This window comes from Hibiscus syriacus, unplaced genomic scaffold, assembly GCF_006381635.1.
Source record: "Hibiscus syriacus cultivar Baekdansim isolate YM2019G1 unplaced genomic scaffold, ASM638163v2 tig00111151_pilon, whole genome shotgun sequence".
Classification (NCBI taxonomy): Eukaryota; Viridiplantae; Streptophyta; class Magnoliopsida; order Malvales; family Malvaceae; genus Hibiscus; species Hibiscus syriacus.
In genome coordinates, this window is record NW_024062999.1 from 622,234 (window position 1) to 642,513 (window position 20,280).

The window sequence follows — 20,280 nt, forward strand, 5'->3', positions numbered from 1 at the left end:
ATTAGACTCAATTTATCATTTTCGTTCCATCGTGTTTTCGCATCAATTTAGTCCTCAAAGTTGCTCAATTGCATCATTCTTAGAGATGGGCATAAGACTCGAACCCGGCAGGTTTCAAACCCGACTCGACCCGATCCGACCCAAAAGAACTATAATTTTACCTTATATATTTAGGGATAATTGCAAAATACCCTTCTATATATTATTATTTTTCAATTAAATCCCTATTTTCATTGAATAAAAATAATATTTTTTATTATTTCAGAACATGTCGGGTCAGGTTCGGACGTTATATCAAAAAGTTGGGTCGGGTTCGAGTCGTGTAGATGGTGTATATTTTTCGGGTTGAGTTGGCCAAAATCAAAAACCCTAATCATCCTATACTCTACTCCTAAATTATAAATCCTAAACCATAATCTCACTACCTCTAAATCATATATCTTAAACCCCAAAACCAACTCATTATTTATAATTTAGGGTTTTAAGTTGGAGAAATGATATAGAATGAAGGAATTAAATAACTTTGAAAGCTAAATTGATGTAAAAATATGATGGAAATAAAAAATAATAAATTAAGTATACTACATGGATAAATGTGACGAGGAAAAAAGGCAAAAGGTACAATTATTTGTTCGGGTACAAAGGCAATGTCTTTTGTCTAAAGTTACTGCTTTATGTAAAGTTTTAGCATTACAAGTTAGAATTATTGTTTCAAATCCACCAACTTACAAGTTATTTCAATTACATCCCTACCTCTTTTCATCCTATCCCAATCATGTTAAATCAATAAACAAAAAATTAATTAAAAATAATGAAAAAACATTGTATATAGATAATCAATAAATTAACGAAAACTTGCTTAAAAATAAATAAAACATTGTATAGAAATGTACATATCTACACAAAGGTCGTGGATTTCAAGTGGAATATAATATTTATAAACTATTAAGAAACGTTAAACCTTTAAACCGGAGGACGGCTTGAGTCAGGCACGGGTCCAACCGGCAAGCTTGAGGTTACTTCACCGTCATGAGCGGCCACCTTGGGTGATTTCATGGAGGATGCTCGACTGAAAAATGGCGGTTTATTACTTAACACCCACCGGTCCGACTTAGCTCCACGGTCCAGCTTCCCTCGACTACTCCCTCCTTCTTCGGATGTTCGATACCCCCTACGCGAACTCCTTTCCCTAGGCAACACCAAACTCGTCGCCCGGTTTAACTTACGGTTCATCAATTGCTTCCGAACATCGACCGGTAATCGCAAAGTGAACCGGTCGGTGTTCTCACCCGGTTGGACCAAAGAATGTCCGGTCGAGTGAGATCGTAGGAAAGAAAGTTTACGTGGACGGCCGGATCTCGAGCCACGTGTACGGTTCCTATTTAAAGTTGCGTTTGAGTTATTTTCTTCAACCTCTGCCTCGGTATTATCATCGTTATTGGTTGTCCTCCTTTCCTCCCCCGGTACCAAGTTACCGCCGTCGTTCTGAGCCTCGAGGTCTAACACGGCGACGGCGGTGAGTGACTCACGGGTCGCCGGGTTCAGGAACGAGATTAGCTCTACAACGGGGCAAGTAGTATGAGAAGCCAGCCAGGCATCGATGCATTCAGTGTGGAAAACGTGGTCGCATTTGGGTATCAAACGCAGCGTTTCGTCGTCTTCGAACTCGTTCAAACAAACGGCACACTCCAACGCTCCTTTTCCGATCTTATGATCCTTAACCTCGGAGTAAACCATGACGGGGAGCGTCTCGATCACCGCCGCTTCGAGCCCTCGTCCGCGCATCGAACGCCCGGGGCCGCCGTTGACGGGGCGGACGCCGCGTCTTATTCTGCTGGCGTCGGAGCAGTTGCGGATGTAAATAACGAACAGCCCGACGAAGAACAAGGCGGCAATGAGAACGACGATTATTATGGCCAGGGAAGGGCTGAAACGGGCGTAGGAGTAACGCTCTTCGTTTCGGTTGAACTGAGCGGTGGAAGGCTGCAGAGAGAGGAGGAGAAAAGAGGACTGAGAATGAAAGAGAGAAGATTCCATGGCGGGTGGCGTACGACATGGTGGGGGAAGGAGCATTTGTGAGAGTGGGAAGAAAGAAAGGGTGTGGTGGGGGCTTAAATATGAAGAGTGTAAGTTCCACGGTGGTTCATTGATGGCAGCCACAATGGAAGGGCGGTCCTTTTGAGTTGTTTGTTTGACGTAAATGGAAGCTTCACAACGGAAAATGCAGACTTTTCTCACCATGTGGGGCGTGGAAATCACAATTTAAAAAACAAGACTAAATTTGCATTTCATTTAAATTCTTTATTTTGTCTTTTATTTTCATTAAAATTTTAAACCAGTTTGACATTTAAATCATATTTGTACAGTGAAACTGATAATTTTTTTAAATAATATACGGTGATTATAATATAGTATTTGTTTTAAATTTTTTAATATATCGACAGACTTTAGACATATTACAGACTTAATTATTCGAACTCAATATTTTAAAAAAAATAATATTTCTTTTTTCTATTTTTGAGTCCACTTAATGAATTTAATAAACTATTAATTATTTAATATATTAATTGAGAATTTGATAATCCCATTAAAGTGTACTCAAATGATTTAAAAGTACTAACTTTGATATTTTATTCTCATCATATTACAAATTAGTCATTGTACTTATAATTGACCTTTGTCCTGGCTTATATAAAAGCTTTAAAAATTCATTACTTGCCTAGCAAGGACAACTTTTCAAAGAATAATAAAAAAACCAATTACTTGTAACATTAAAATTATAAACAAATGAAATCCAATTTGATTAAAAAAGTTAATTTTTAGAATTTTAAATTATTCAAGTCAAGTTAAACTTTTGATTTGGATATTGAGTTCGAATCGAGTTCGAATTTGTAAAATTAAAAAACTGGAAATTAAAATGACATCATTTTGGTCTTTCGTTGATTTATTTATTTATATTTTTGTGATTTGTGTCTCTGATTTTCTTTTTCCTTCAATTTCTCTTTTGTCTTAAGTCTATTTCGATGAGATTTGAACCAAATACTCTTCAACTATCTTACAATACATGTGTAACTTCATTCTTTTTTATAATAACTTTTCTATTTCTATAATTTAATCTCTCAATTTTATATTTTATTCAATTTGTTCCTCCGACTATAACTCTTTACATATTCTTTTCTTCCATCAATTTCTCGACTCATTTATACTAGCATCCATAATTTTTATCCTCAAAGTTTCTTCTTTAAAAATAACATTATAAAACTATTATATAATTTTATATGATATTTAATTTATTAAATATAATTACATGATTGATCACTTTTGTTTATGTTTTGTGCACTTTTCCTCGTTGAATTAAAAATATAATATTTGACCACTTTCGTTTTATTTAATTAAAATGTGGTCACTTTCATTTTTATTTAATTAAGATGTGGTCACTGAGGGTTAACTGCCATTAGATTTTTAACGGAGTGTTGATATGTCATAATAATATAAAAAAAGGGTAAGCTACACAAATGATCAATAATATTTGAGTAAATTTTTGTTTTCCACATGGAAATTTCAAAATCAACAAATTGGTTACTAAATCATCAAATAGTTCCTTATGATTCTTCTATTACCTCTATCTGTCATCTATTAATCCAGAAAAGTGAGCTTCAGAAATTTGATGAAGTATTTCATACCGATGAAGAAGAGAATTCAATGATGGGAAAGTTCGGGAAAATTTCAATCCAAAGGTGTATTTTCTTTCTTTCTTTTTCGTGGATTTTATTTTTCTGGTCATTCTTCTACTCTTAATGGGCGGTGTGGAGTAAGGGGATGAAGAAACCACATAGGGGGATGCATATCACAAAACGGTATAGACCAATTTGTTATTTTAAAAACTTTAGTAGAAAACTAGAAATTTATTCAAATATTAATGATCATTTGTGTAATTTACCCTTTTTAATTTTATATATTTACTATGTCACATCAACAATCCGTTAAAAATATAGCGGAAACTAAGCCTAAGTGATTACATATTCATTAAATAAAAATGAAAATGATCATATATTATTTTCTTGAAATCGGTGAGGAAAAATGAACAAATCAGTGAGGAAAAATAAAAGCGATCAATCATGTAATTAAAGATGAGTTTTTAAATTGGAACTAATCACTCTCACATCTATTATAAACAATTAAATTAAAATTTAAACAAAAATTCAAACAAATATATTTAATTTGACTTGACTCGATATACTTAAAGTTATTAATTTTATAATTTTATTATCGGATTTATTTTAGTCATTACAATATAATATTTTATCCTTTATCTACTTTTTAACTTAAATTAAAGGGTTACTCATAGTTTATCTTTAAAAAGTTTATAAAATCTATATTGCTTGCCTCAATAATTGTAAAAGATGAGCATAAAAGAAAAAAATTAAGCTTTAAACTTTAATAAATATTATATATTTGGTATTCTAGAAGAACCAAATTCCAAAATTAAGGCCATTGGCAGCTTTGCAAGACCTTTTAAATTCAGAGGACCCACCTTTAGAAATTGAAGCTGGCATCCATTGAATTTTAGAATGGATTCCATTCTCTTTTATTTATTTACTTTTTAATATAATTTTAATTTCATACTTGACTTTTTTTTTTCTTTCAAATTGATTTATTTTTATATTTGTTTTATAATACATAAAAATAATTACTTTTAAATTTAAATTCTTTTATTTAGAGTGTAATGTCTTTAAGTTTAATGTACTCGAAATCCTCCAAGTTTTGAAAAAAAAAATCAAAGTGACCCTTAGACTTATTTTATATTTAACAACTCTTAAATTGAGAAAATAATTATTGCGGTCCATGAACTTATTTTTGCATCAAATGCGACCCTTAAATCTGGGATCAAAAAATTAATTTGTTTCTTTGACCAACGGAAATTAATGTTGATCGTTATAATGATAATGTGACGATCTACGATAGTTACATGACGATCTACAATAATGACGTGATAATTCATGGTAGATGATGATGTGTAAAGGGGCTTAATTGTTTTTTATAAAGTTTGAGGAGTTATTTAATGTTTAAGAAAAAAATGAAAAATTATTTAAATTTAAAACATAAAATATAAAAATACTAAAAATAAAAATTAAATTATTAAAAATATACTATAAAAAGTATCAAAAAATAAAAATACCACAAGCTATAAAATGATAAATCATTAAAAATAAATATTTAAAAAAATTAATATTTCATTGTACGATCCTTATATGATCTTAAGTTATTAGTTTTGTTTCAATAATTATTAAAAAAATTTCTAATTATATGTTTAATTTACAATTGTAATTATAAATATTTATTTTAATTTGAGATATTTCCTATTTTAAAAAAAACATAATCTTTTAATAAATTTTTAGGTATAATTAAGTTTATATTATCCATAAAAAGACTTAAAAAACAGAGGAAAAGAGCAACTGAATTCAGTCATTGATGAGGTGATCATAGCTACTTTGTAGCATATTAAATATGATAAGCAGTTAGGCCTACTGTTAAGTGACGAAGCCCTGCCAGTCCTCTAAACTGGTAAAATTCTAAACAAGTCCCCTCAAAATTATATTAAATTTTAAGTTAATTATCATAAAATTTATAACTTAATTTCGACTCTTAAAAGCCTGACTTTATTTATATTAAATTGAAGACGTATCTAATATACGCTATTAATTTTTGGGTTGTTTGGTCATCTAATTATTTTTGTAGTTTTGTTTTCGTCATCAAATCATTTTTTCTTGAAATCATACTTGATATTAAATTTTGGTTCTATTTTGATAATCATGTTAAAAAAATAACAGTGATACCACATCATCGTTAAAAGAATAAAAATTACCACGTCAGCGGTCCTGTTAATTTTTTAATAACGGGTAACCAAAACAGAGTGTTAGATATGATTTTTATAAAAACAAAATAGTTTGATGAGCAAAACGAAACCGCAAGAATAGTTGAATAACTAAGTACGTAATTTACCCTAATTTTTATCATAAAAGAGATCATAAGTTGAGAATAAAAAGATGCATGGAAGCTGAAAGTGAAAGGTGAGGAACTCTCTTTATTTGGCATATATCTTCAAGATTAAAAAGAATAAAACTTTACTTGGCTTTCAAGCAAATAAAATAGCTCGCAAGCAAGCAGGCAAGTGATGCGAAAACTCGCTATACCAAATTAATCATTGGGTAATTTTATTCGAAATAGACGAATAAAATTAACAATATAAAATAAGAATAAATTTATTGAAAAAAAAATTAAAAAAAAATTAATCGCCTGTTTTCACCTATATAACGATTCTAAAAGGATTTAGAAACTAAAAAAATTATGATAAATAACCCAATCGATGGTGAAGCCGAACTTTTCATGGGTTTATAAGAGAATACGTTTTATAATTTAAGATCCCCTATAAAATTAAAATATTCAATTCAAGCGTTTAGAAATAATCTATAGTAATGGCTTTATTGTTAGATTGAATTCAACTATTGATAATTTTGGGTTATTTTTCCTTTCACGGCAACCATCGAACATCAGTTGCGGATTCAAAAATATTTTTAAGAGTGGGTATACATATTTTAGTCACATAAAACTTTTAAATGTGATGAATACAAATAAAATTTTAATGTGGACACCATTAGTAAAATAAGTAACTAATCGAAGAAAACTCAGATTTAAGGGTGGGCACAAAAACTTTTAGGGTGTACACCATTAGTAAAATAAGTTACTAGTCGAAGAAAATTCGGATTTCAGGCCACTATTGGCGACCATACTTACTTTGACCTAAGGATGCGTTTGGTTCACGAAATATAAGATTACCTTTGGGAATAAGATTAGCGGAATGTAACGTTGCTCTGGAAATGTTATATTACCCTGTTTGGTTTCTTAACAGGAATGTAAGATTACAATGTTTGGTTGGAGGAATATAAGATTACTTGGATACATATTTTACCAAATTATCCTTATGATATTTATTTTTTAACAAGTAAAACTTTAATATTAAATTATAAATATTTGAATGAAAATTTATAAAAATATTTTAATTATTACACTATCTAAGTTTAAAGAAAAAATACATTTAACATATAATTAATATAATTAGTATATCAAACTTATAATTTTAAATAATTTTCATAAGTATCATGTTTATAAATAATATAATATAATATAATATAATATGAAAAATAATATTATGATCTCGAGTGGACAAATATATTATTTTTAATATATAAGACCTATTTTTAATAAATCAAAATTAAATATTATTTTAAATAATTACACTTTTTATAATAATAATATTTTCACCTCATAAAATTATAAAATAATTATATATATAAATATTAAAAATATAAAATAATTTTAACTTACTCAAATTTATTAATATTTTACTAAATTAAACTTCTTGTATATTATTATTATTATTAAGTTTATAATTTTGAGTAAAGCATGAAGAATAAGAATTGAGAATGATCCATATGAAGAAAAAAATTATTTCAAGGGTATTTGTGTCCAAAGTGGTGAGAATTGTTCATTACCTAAGAAGTTAGAGGTAACGACATTCCCACCATTTTAACCCAAAAATGCTACTACTGGTAATAAGTTATTACCTGGTAATGATTTTTTTCGTGAACCAAACATAAGAATACAATTCAGGAAAAAAATTCCTCCTTGGTAATGATCTTTTCCGTGACCAAACGCCTCCTAAATATTCAACCATATCTTAATCTTAGTATTATAGTTCAAGTTTAATCTTACATCTTACACATAATTTTTGCATTTTGTTTTGATTATATTGTTGTCGACACCGTTTTTATTACCATGTAAAAATATTATGTTCAACATTTTTGAAATGATGATAAAAGTCGCCATCGAACTTTAGGTCGAATACCTAAAAAACATCTTTTAAAACAATTTTGAGAAAAACCATTTTAAAGATAAAAAATTGATATGCGTTTACCCAAGATTCGTTTTTAAGGGCTCAGGAGTCGGTTATACGTGAGGAAGGATTAGCACTCCCATATCGCCCAAAATTAGTACATGATCGCTTATACATTGTCATAGTGATGAAATTTGTGGATTCGAGTCAAAATTTAAAATATGATCCTTTTATTGAACATTGACAAATTTATTTGGAATTTTGTGTAAAGGAATATTTCCTATTTGAGAAGAGATCTCGAATTTTCACGTCCTCCAATAGAATTTATCTCTTCTCTATACGAGAATATCCCATTTCTTTTATTTTAACAAAATTATGCAAATCAAATATAAAATGCGATAAAAATAATTAAATAATGATAAAAATGAGACATGTCAGAAGAGAGGGTAAAATCAATTTATTCTATAAAAATAATAACATTTTATTCAAGAAGGACTCGATTTGTTTCTAGTTCATTTTTTGTTCGAATTTCGTATTGAATCACATTGCTCCTATTTGAGTAGCGCTTTGCACGTCCATTCTACGAAAATCATTCTTGAAAATGGATACGAGTGTAACAGTGATCATTACTATTTAATCTATAGGCATTTAACCATTCTAAAATATTTACAGCAATGTATCAAAACATATAAATTAAATTAATGCACTAAGACAGAATTAAACAAGAACTATAGGGACCTATTAGTACATAATTCATTTTATTTCATAGAGTAATTAAACTAATCAATCACTAGAACAGATATTTAAGAAACCTAGAGGGACCTAAAACATGAATATTACATTTCACATGTGAACATGGTAGAGGACTAAAATGTAATGCATCTAAAACTTTAGGGATCAAATTAAATATTCAGCCAAAGCATAATAAAGCATGTGTAATGACTAAAATGTAAACAAAACAAATTTTAAGGCCTAAAACATGAAGAGTTAAAATTTCAATTTAGTGACTGAAATAAAATGTTACAAAGATACAGACCCTCCTCATGAGGATTTCCCAAGCGCTAAAACGTGCGCCTAACCCCCTAAGCGAAGTGGTGTAGCATGGGGTATATAACCCCAAAAATAATGCAAAAAATGACCTAATTTCTCATTTGTTCTCTCTTCTATTTTTACCCAAAATAGAAAAATTATTTTCTCTCCAAAGTTTCTTCCCCCATTTTTTTTTTTTTAAACCTGAAATCTCTTCCTTCTCATTTTTGACTTTTCTCTTTTCATATTTTTGGATGTGCACGTCGTCTGATTTTTCTTTTTCTTTTTTTGGTTATGGTGCTCTGACCGAGGAGGGGACAACGTTGGAGGACACGCTTTGCAGGCGAGTCTCATCAAAGGATGGGGTAAATATTTTTCACCCCGAGGCCTTTTCGTTTGTTTCTGCGGCAAATCTGACTACGGGAGCAATCCTCGGGAGTCGAGGAGCCACGGGTGAGCATTTGAACGGGCGTGTACATCTCACAACAGGGCGTGTGGAGGCGACAACTGGAGCAAACGTTTAGGGTAAAACCCTAATGTGATCTCAATCTAGATTGTTGGATGAGGTCTAGATCTGACGGCTGTGAGCATGGCGACGACAGAACCAAAGGGTGAAAACCCTAGTTCTTTTCCTTCATGCGTGGGCCGTTGTTGTGCTTTATAAAAATGGACATTTATATTTTTAATTAATTTTGGGTTTTATTTATTTATTTATTATAATAATAATATATATATAATAATAATAATAATAAATATTAGTTAATATAATAACATAAATACGGGTCGAAAATGGTGATTACAATTGTTGTTGCGGTCATTTTTTTTTATATATTTTGACCATTTATTTGATTTTATTTTATATATTTTCAAGATAAATTTGCAATTGAAAGTTGTTTAGTAAATGTTATGGAGATGTTTTTAACCTATTATCAGCCATGCATAGAGTGGAGCTTTTAGCAGCCAAATCCAGTCTTCAAATTCTAAGCCATTGACTTTATATATATATTTTTATAAAATCAACACATTTTACTTTTTAATATCTTTAGTTAATTCAAAGACATCCCCAAATTGGTTTCCTCTCCTATTCTTGAGGAAGGCCCCGAGAAATTGCAGGCGTTAGGCCATTTTTTTTAAAAAAGTAGATTTTTATTGGGTAAACGATGTGTTTAGTACTTCAATTATTAGTTTTAGTTTATTTTTAGTATTTAAACTTTTAATTTATTCAAAACTATACTTGTTTAATATTTTATTCATTTTAGTGTATACATTTAAAAAATTAACGTTTTTGGTACCTAAATTATCAGTTTTAGTCCGTTTTAATACCTAAACTTTTAATTTTTTTTAAAACTTAATGTCATGTTTTGGGTAAATTGCACGTTTAGTACTTGAACTATCAGTTCTGGCCCGTTTTAGTACCTAAATTTTCAATTTTTTAAAACCATACCAAATGTTTAGTATTTGTTTCATTTTAGTACAAATGTTAAAAACTTAACGTTAGTTGAAAAAATTGAAAGTTTAGGTATTAAAACGGATCAAAATTGATTATTTAGATACTAAACGCATAGCTTACTCTTAAGATTTTAACGATGTACTAAAATGAAACAAAAACTAAACGTTAAGTATAATTTTGAAAAAAAAATTAAAACTTTAGATACTAAAACGGACCAACACTGATAATTTCGGCATTAAACACATAATTTATCCTTTTTTTTATTTAGTCTCTATATTAAACATAAGTTATAGATTTAATTCTTATATTTCAATTTCATGATTTTTAATTCCAAGTTGGAATATTTTGTAGTCCGCGAGGAATGTTAAAAATAATGTAATGATTTTCAAATAAGCATTTGAAATTCTAAATTCCGTACAGATTGTGGAGTCAATATTTCATATTAAACTTAAACAAATAATGTTTTTGATTGACCGGGTCTTGATTTCATAACAAAGAAAATCTCATTAAGCGTTGATATTTCATATTAAAATTATATATATATATATATATATATATATATAAGGATGATGAAATCTTTCATTTTGATTTTCAACAATATTTTAATGTCAACTTAACACAATTCATTTTTCTGGACGTACACTTATTTAAATAATAATAATAATAATAATCATAATAATTAAAAATAGTCAAATTTCCACCCAAAATCTTTAAAAAATAATTTATAAGTAGGAATAGAGAGAGAGAGAAAGAAAGAAAAAGGTAAACTCAAACACATAAAACGAATATTTCTAGGAAGAATACGAATTATGAATATAAATAATAAAATGAATATAAAAATATAAAACCGTTTTTTTTATATATTTGAATATCACAATGTTATATAAATATAAATTTGATTTGATTTTTAAAATTACTTAAAAGTCTTTTTTAAATAATGTAAGATGTGATTATAAGGTAGTATCTGATCAAAATAGTTCTTAGTTGTTGATAACACACATTCTACAGACGACGTTATTCATACTTGAGACTCCTTTTCGACTACTGAAATTGCTTAATGAATTTAATGTGAACCTAAGTTACTTAAAGTTTGTTTTTTTTTTTTTATAAAAAGTCGCTAGTTTTATTAAAAATAGAAAATATACAGAATTACAATGAAGATTTACAAGCATAACTATAAATTAAAATATAATTAAGACATTTTTCTATAACCACTAACACAAAACTAGCCACATCACACCAGGACCAAAGAAGGAAAGGTTAAAAACTAATAAAAAAGCTCGAACAAAATAAATATACAAATATTAGAACCAAATCATAATAAATATAAAATTATCAGGATCAAATCATGCCGAATCATCAAGAATAATAAAATACTAGAATGCGAAAGCGTACCCGAATTAATTGATAGTTGAAATCATTGAATCTGTTTTTGGTTTGTGATCTTAATTAAATAAAAACAAAAATTATCATATATTATGTTTTTTGAAATCAGCGAGTAAAAATAAATAAAACACAAATGAAAGTGATTAATCATGTAGTTAACCTTTTAGATTAATTGAGCAAAGAAGTGCGAAGGCCCAAAAACTATAACCATAAAAACATGGGCCTTTCGGCCATATAAAATGTAATTCAGCAGTTTTTTCTTTTATATATTGGGCCTATTATCATAGTTAAAATTTGGGGCATTTATTCAAATATCACCTAAAAATATTTTTTATATTCATTATAAATTAATTTAAAATTTATATTTTTAGTAAATGCGTGTCACATTAGATACACTTTTTAGAAGATGCATGCTAAACTGGAAAATAATTTGTATCAAAATAATATTTCAGTAGAAAAACCTAAATTTTGCTAGTACTTACTGAAATTCCTAAAATGACATGAAATGTATAATAAAATAATGATAAATAGATAAAAATAACAATTGTAGATAGAATAGTTGGACAATAATATATGTTTAGAAATTTCTTAATCAATTGATAATGCAGACACATCCTACAGACGTAGCTTCTCGAAACTAGGACCTCCAAGGGGAATAACATTCCTTTTTGTCACTAAGATCACTTGACGGGTTCTATATATATATATATATAAAGAGAGATGGACCAATAGAGATATCGGGACAATCGTCTCTTAAAAATTTTAAATTCTTATATAATTTAAATATTTTTTATATTTTCTATTGATAATTTATTATCGTCCTCTAAAATTTTATTAATTTATCCCATAACATATATAGTACAAACATTAAACCCTATATACATATATATATATATATATATATATATATATATATATATATATCCAGGGCCGCCCCCACCATATTTTATTAATCATTTTACCCACATAGCAACATCCACAAAAGAATTTCCCCTTGAAATTATACAATGATAGTAAAGAATTTTCCCATGTATAATATATAGGGATAAAATCATATTACATAATATAAAATTCTTTTAGTTTTATACAGGTTTAGGACAGTTGGATGAGTAAAAATAGATGACTGAGATTAAAAGTAGAAAATGTAAAGATATTTACTGGAAACAAAATAAAATGTCAATCTCAACTATATATTTTTATTCATCTACTGATCATAAATCTGTGTAAACTTAAAGATTAGTTATACATATATATATATATATATATATATATAATTCATAATTGAGATATCAGGTAGAAAAGTTAGCGAATCTTTTTATGAAATCTGTTTTTATTCTATACTTGGAAGATATTCTTTTTTATATATAATTTATTGTTGCTTTTGAAGTATCAAGTGCGGTTTGTGCTTATTGTCGACCAAACTCGTCTTCAATTTATAAGTTCTGTTACACAAATATTTTTGTAATATTAGAAGTCGAATTTGTTTAATCATACAATTAACGTCATCTATTGTTCTAATCAATAAGATTCGTCTAAATTATTTTTTTTAAGATAAATCTTCATCTCTTTTCAATATATAAATAAAAAATGAGAGGTTATTTAAAAATTATTTTGAAATTTATGACTAATTATTCACGTGGTGAGCACTGAGCCTGATTCATGAAATAATTTCTCCAAGCCTACACTACTACCCCTAAAGTATGTAAACGGCCATCGACTTCACAGTATATAAAAAAAATTATTGTCAAGAGACAGAGATGAATATAGAAATTTATATAAAAAAATATGAATTTAAAAAATTATATTAAAAATTTATGTGTCTAAAATTAGATAATTAATAAAAAAAATATTAAAAATTTTAAAATATTTTTTTTTTTGAAAATTCTAAAGATACGACTGTATTCCTAATCCCCTCGATCTATCGTTGTGTAGAGGTAAGGTAACCCAAAAACGAAGGCCAATTTTTGGACATGGAAACCGCCCTGGTTTTGAGGTATTTCGCCGTTGTTTCTCAAAATGTAGGGTGGGGTACCTTCGGATGCCACGTGTATGGCTATGAATCGTCCTTCAAGGCGACCCTTTCCAAATGAATCATGATAGTTGTTTGATAGACTATAATTGATTTTTTTTAAAACAATTTATATAAAATAGATTACTTAAAAATTATCTTACGTAAAATGAATTATATGAAAAAATTGTTTTACTTAAAATTAATTATAATTTTAGAAAATAATTTTTAAAAAATATTTTACGGTGTTTTGATGATATTATGTAAATCATTTTCATTAATTGTTTAATATACTATAATTAATTAAAAGTAATCACCGATGTTACATTTGATTTCATTCTGGTCACATATAGGGATAGGCATGAGACCCTAACTAGAAGGGTTTCGATCTAAACCAACCTGATCGGGTTGGATTTTTAAAAAAAAATTCAGGTTCGAGTCGGGTCGGGTTTTTTAAAGATGATGTTCTGGTTGGGTCGAGTTTGTGTTTAGGGTGAAAAATACCCGACGCGACCCAAAAATAATTTTACTTTATATATTTAAAGATAATTACAATAATACCCCTATAAATATTAATTTTTTCAATTAAATCACTATTTTTATTAAATAGAAATAATATTTTTTATTATTTCGGATCTGGTCAGGTTGGCCAAAATCCGACCCGTGCCTATCCCTAGTAACGCTTCGTTAAAAATTATCAGAACTATTGACGTGATATTTTTGTGAGTGTTACATTATCTTATGATGATAAGTCAACATCACCATTAATTTTTCAACAACAAATGACCAAAATAAAACTAAAACATAACATAAATGATAATTTTGAAAGAAATAATTAAATGACCAAAACGAAATTAAAGTGATAATTGAGTAATTAAATACGTAATTTACCCTATTTTTATGAACATAATTTGTCTCAATGATTGAGAGCTGTGCGATTAGAGAAGTATCATTTTACTTGTTAAACCTAATTTAGTCTTTTTAAAAAAAAAAAATATTTTTTCACCATAATGAGTTGGAATCTCATTGGGGATATACCTTAAAATGGGGAAAATAATTCTAAAATTTCTCCCACTAAAATCAAACATGTGAAAAATAATAGTACATTATAGTCACAGAAATTGTGGAAAATGGTTTTCATCACTTTAATGATATGGATCTCTATAGTTAATTGCTTTAATGTTTTTTCTTTGATGGCGGGCTCATGTCCCCATAGTGCAATAGCAAAAGGACTACATGAAATTGAAGGTTGAGAAACTATAGGGATTAATCATTATGTCATAGAAAAAGAAGTCGTTGGTCCACATGTTATTGAGATACAAAATACCCAAAGAGCCTTGAGAAGAATTGGATGGGAAGCGAATGATAACTTTTTGGGTGTTAGATAATTCATAATAATAATGAATCAATGCAATGCAATACAACGGTATATTTGTGTAGGGTAGGTTGGTAGGTAGGTGAGGATTGTGGGCTCTGCCTATATAGATTTGATTTTGCTTTTACTCGACAATGTATTTTGCCATTTTGTTACTATATATATATATATATATATATAGAGGTCCCGATCCTGATATTTTAAGGGCCCTAGGCCAGGACGTGATGACAATAAGACAAGTGAGAGCCTACACCAGGTTCCTCTCCAAATCATCAAAATGAGACCCACTGGATTACCATGTTTTCGAGTGTTTGAAATAAAAAAATTGATGTTTAAAAATATTTTTTTAATTATTAAACTTAAAAATATTTTCAAGAATGAGCCTCTTATACTGTGTCTGTGAACACCGAACATTACAGGCGTAATGTAAGACAAAAGTAGTCAATATCACAGTTTACTATAAATATCACATTTTACTATAAAAATCAAGGACATTTACCATGTTTCCGAGTGTTTGAAATAAAAAAAATGATGTTTAAAATATTTTTTAATTATTAAACTTAAAAATATTTTCAAGAATGACCCTCTCCAAACCTGGGTCTTAGGCGGTCGCCCTCCTCGCCTATGCTCAAGGCCAACCCTGATATATATATATATAAGTTTGAGTTATGTTCCAATCAAACGAGCACTAAATTAGTTTTCAGAACGTAAAAATGAGTGAAATAAAAATTTTAGGGTCTAGCGGTTGTTGGTGCCCATGATTTACCTTGATTAATAATGGTGGTGTGTAAAACCTTAATCCGATCAGACCTGAAATTTGGAGGACTAAAATATTACACTGAACCATCAAAGTGGCTAACCATTTTTTTCATTTAAAATGTCATATATTTATGAAAGTACATCAATAAAAGTCTTAAAATATTTTTACAAAAGGAGCTCCATGACACAGTTAAAATCAATTAATACAACTCATAATACATAAGTAAAGGTCTTATGAATAGGGATGGTCAAAATACCCGAACCTGATGGGTCCTGATCCGATTGGGGTGATTTTTTTTTGAATTTTCGGGATCGAGTCGGGGTTCCTCGAACGACTCAATATACTAACCTGCGAATGAAAAAGTCCAAACACTGAGCTTACATAGCCCAGTAATATAATCACTAATCTACAGTTGCATATAAATCTCATAAACCTAAGCATGCTAGAAGACATGGTAATAAGTAGTAGGTGTATGCATGATCCTAATTAAGTGCTACTTAGTTAAGGTTCAATAGTTCTATCTCTTTAGTGTAAGTCTCTCGATTCTCTTAGTTTCAACTAAGGGCCTCATCATGAGTAACATATACTAGGTCTCTAACCTCAGTATCTTTCTACAATGCATCATCATACAACACACAATGGTAGTACCGGATATCACAAAGACGCCAGGTACAATCACACAACAACAAGTAAACATCATGGTGTAGTTCAGGGTCACTTTAGCATTGCAGAACTAACACCCCCATTTTCTTACTAGAGGTACCTTAGGTAAGATATGGGTCACATAACATCAACATCTCACAAGTACCCTAGGCGTGGTCTGAGTCACATAGCATCAACACCTCGTAAGCATCTTTGGCTAGGTTCGGGTAACATAGTGTCGGCCTTTGTCATGCTAGTATACTCCTCTAGAGTACTCGGAACATGTCTGGGTCATATAGCATCAGTATACGTCCAACTAGCGTCTGAAGTCCCCTCGTATTGATTTGGATATATCCGAATATTCTATGCACATAAGACGATCATCCTATTGCTAAAGTAACTTGGATGTCCTCATCGTTTCCCAAGAGGCAAATAAAGGAATAATTCTTATGGAGTCTTACCTCATAAGACTCTTATGTTTTTTACATAATTAGTATTAGGGTAAACTACATAAAGGACCATATAACTAAGGGTCAAGTCACGAAATAACCATCATTTTCAAATTTGCATCAATATCACCACTGAACTATTTAAATGGTTTCAATATAGATACCTACCGTTAACATTTAATGAAAGTATTTATGTGATAATTAATAAAATTGGTATAATTAGGGTGTGGGTCCTTATAAAGTTACGTATTCGCGACGCTGGCACCTTGCTTTGTTTTCTTCCATTTTGGTTACTACTTGTATATGATTTATTTCCATAGATATTCATTTAATGCTATTTGATCTTGATTCTGTTTCTAATTTTTCTAATGCCTCAATTGGAGCATTAACTTTAGAATCTTTTATTCTAGTCATGTATTAAATTTATAAATTAAATCCCCTAGATTTTAGAATTAATCAATTTGATAGCCAATTCTTAAATTTTAATTAGGTCCTAATTTCAATTTAATTTAATAAATTTTCAATCCGATCAAAAGGTGACACATGTCACATTTTGAATTAAAGTAAAAATAAATGAAGATGAGTTTTAACACCCAAGAGAATCCAACTTGGGTCCCAAGGGTAACATGCACATGCGTTAACCACTAAGCTAACTCTCACACTTGTTATTGAGATAATACATATGTTATATAACTTGTTCAAGTTTAGCCAAAAACAAATTAACCCAAAATGAAGTCATGTATTAAATTTATAAATTAAATCCCCTAGATTTTAGAATTAATCAATTTGATAACCAATTCTTAAATTTTAATTAGGTCATAATTTCAATTTAATTTAATAAATTTATTTCTCCAATCAAAGTGTGACACATTTTATCTTTTGTACAATGAAATTTAATTAATTTAATAAATTTTCAATCCGATCAAAAGGTGACACATGTCACCTTTTGAATTGAAGTGAAAATAAATGAAGATGAGTTTTAACACCTAAGAGAATCCAACTTGGGTCCCAAGGGTAACATGCACATGCGTTAACCACTAAGCTAACTCTCACACATGTTATTGAGATAATACATATGTTATATAACTTGTTCAAGTTTAGGCAAAAAAAAAAACCCAAAATGAATTAGTAACCAAGAAAGCCTTAACAAATAAGCTAAATATAATATTTAGGAAACAATAATATTATTATATATATTATAGTTAATGATAGAAAATAAAAATGAATAAGTGAGAACTTACATCTAGGCCAATTGAGAATATGACAACACTTAAATCACTACTATATATATATACATGAAATCATTAAAAAATAATTTAATATTCAAATTATAATCATAATAAAAAATATTTAAGATTTAAATCATATATCTCTTTTGATTTTAAACTGTTCTCTTGAGTTTGGGTATGTTAAATAAATTTTTAATTTAATTTTAAATATAGTTTCACATATATAATCATTAATAAATAAATAAAAAATAAAGTTAATTTAAAAATATTAAGATCTTAAATTAATTATAAATAATATATTAGATTTTTAGCAATTTAAGTGTTATCATATTCTCAATTGGCCTAGATTTAAGTCATCACTTGTCTATTTTTATTTCTATCATTAACTATAATATATTATATATAAAAATATTTTAATTGATTTGTAAATATTAGATTTAGCCTATTGGTTAAGGCTTTGCTTGGTTACTAACTGATCTTGGGTTCAAATGCAATGAAGTTATTTTAGTTTTATTTTCCGCCTAAACCTGAACATGTTATATAACATATGTATTATCTTAATAACGAGTATGAACATTGGCTCAACGATTAATTCTAAAATCTAGGGGATTTAATCTATATATTTAATTCGTGACTAGAATAAAAGATTTTAAATTTAATGCTCAAATTGAGGCATTAGAAAAATTAAAAATAGAATAAGGATCAAATTGCATTAAATGAAAATCCAAGGAAACAAATCATATACAAGTAGTGACCAAAATGGAAGAAAACAAAGTAGGGTGCCAACGCCGCGAATACATAACTTTACAAGGACTCGTGCCCTAATTATACCAATTTTATTTATTGCCACGTAAACACTTCCGTTAAATGTTAACGGTAGGTGGCTATATTGAAACTATTTAAATAGTTTAGTGGTCATATTGATGCAAATTTGAAAATAGTGGTCATTTCGTGATCCAACCCTTAGTTATGTGGTTATTTATGTAGTTACCCTTAATATTATCATCTCATTATGATTATGAAGCTCCCCTCTAGGGCTAACATCTCAGCACATACGTCACCTAAGGCCACACAAGGGCAATTGAAGTAGCTCAGTTACTCACTATCAAACTTATCAAAGTCAGGTGAGGTTATCCCCTTACTCGACCCTATCTCGCTCATTTTCTCATCTAGAACATTATGAAATGGCTCATTAATCTTTTGGTGTTTCATGATCCTAAGGTACTTAATACTCATATCTACGTACTTGTTATATTATTACTAGCCTAACACATGACTCGGTTGGCTAATTGATATAGACTATTTAGTTTCTCTTATCATATTTTCCATCAGTCCATCTTTGAACCGATAGGGTAATTAGCTCATCCTTGATTATAGGTGTTTATTTGGTACTCGATTTCCTTTATCCCGCTTATCATGTCACTCATCGTCTCACTCACTGCCACATCTTCTGAAATGATTCGTCGCTTGTGATTACTCGTTATGTGTTCGATTGAAGATACTCAGAAGTATTTCATCTAACATGGTTACTTCAAATGTAACCCATTCCTAAGAGTGTTTCTATGCACTTTTTACTATTTAAGTCATTCACAGACAAAGTTTTACCTTTACAGATTATCCTTGACTCTTACATGCCTTAACAAGGTCAAATTAAACCATCCAAGGTGAGTAGTACCAATACTCTACTTGCACTATCAATACTCTTAGGTCAAGTATCAATACCCGTTTGAGTATCGGTACCAAATATATCTACTGGATTGCAAAAATAGATACCCCAATATCGATATTATTACCCTAAGTATCGATACAAGGGCTACAATATCGATACTCCCTATATAAAATGCCTAGAAAATGTCCCAATTTATCTAGTATCCATACTATTCATCCAGTATTGACGAGTGCTTGAAATTGACACTTTTTGCTTGCTAATTCTCTTGCTTTATGAATTTTTCACTGCTGATTTGGATGCGTTTCGTTTATTTTATATGCAGTGACTTGTTTACTGGAATTGGCAGTAAAAGGGCGCATTTTACACCTTTTTTATTTTCTGGTCACGAC

The 20,280-nt window shown here is 29.2% G+C and overlaps 1 protein-coding gene across 3 annotated transcripts; it reads right to left on the minus strand.

Moving 5' to 3' along the window:
• Nucleotides 1-859: 859 nt before the first annotated feature.
• On the minus strand, nucleotides 860-2,257 carry LOC120154820 (E3 ubiquitin-protein ligase ATL31-like). 3 transcript variants are annotated; one of them, XM_039166465.1, is made up of 2 exons: nucleotides 1,006-2,257; nucleotides 860-972 (listed from the first exon to the last, which is right to left on the minus strand). In XM_039166465.1, the coding sequence occupies exons 1-2, from the start codon at nucleotides 2,239-2,241 to the stop codon at nucleotides 964-966; spliced, it is 1,245 nt and encodes a 414-aa protein (XP_039022396.1). In that variant the 5' UTR covers nucleotides 2,242-2,257; the 3' UTR covers nucleotides 860-963. The 3 variants fall into 3 exon arrangements, with proteins under 3 accessions (XP_039022396.1, XP_039022397.1, XP_039022394.1); XM_039166466.1 differs by having other exon boundaries at nucleotides 860-966; nucleotides 1,000-2,257; XM_039166463.1 differs by having other exon boundaries at nucleotides 860-2,257.
• Between the last annotated feature and the right edge of the window lie 18,023 nt (nucleotides 2,258-20,280).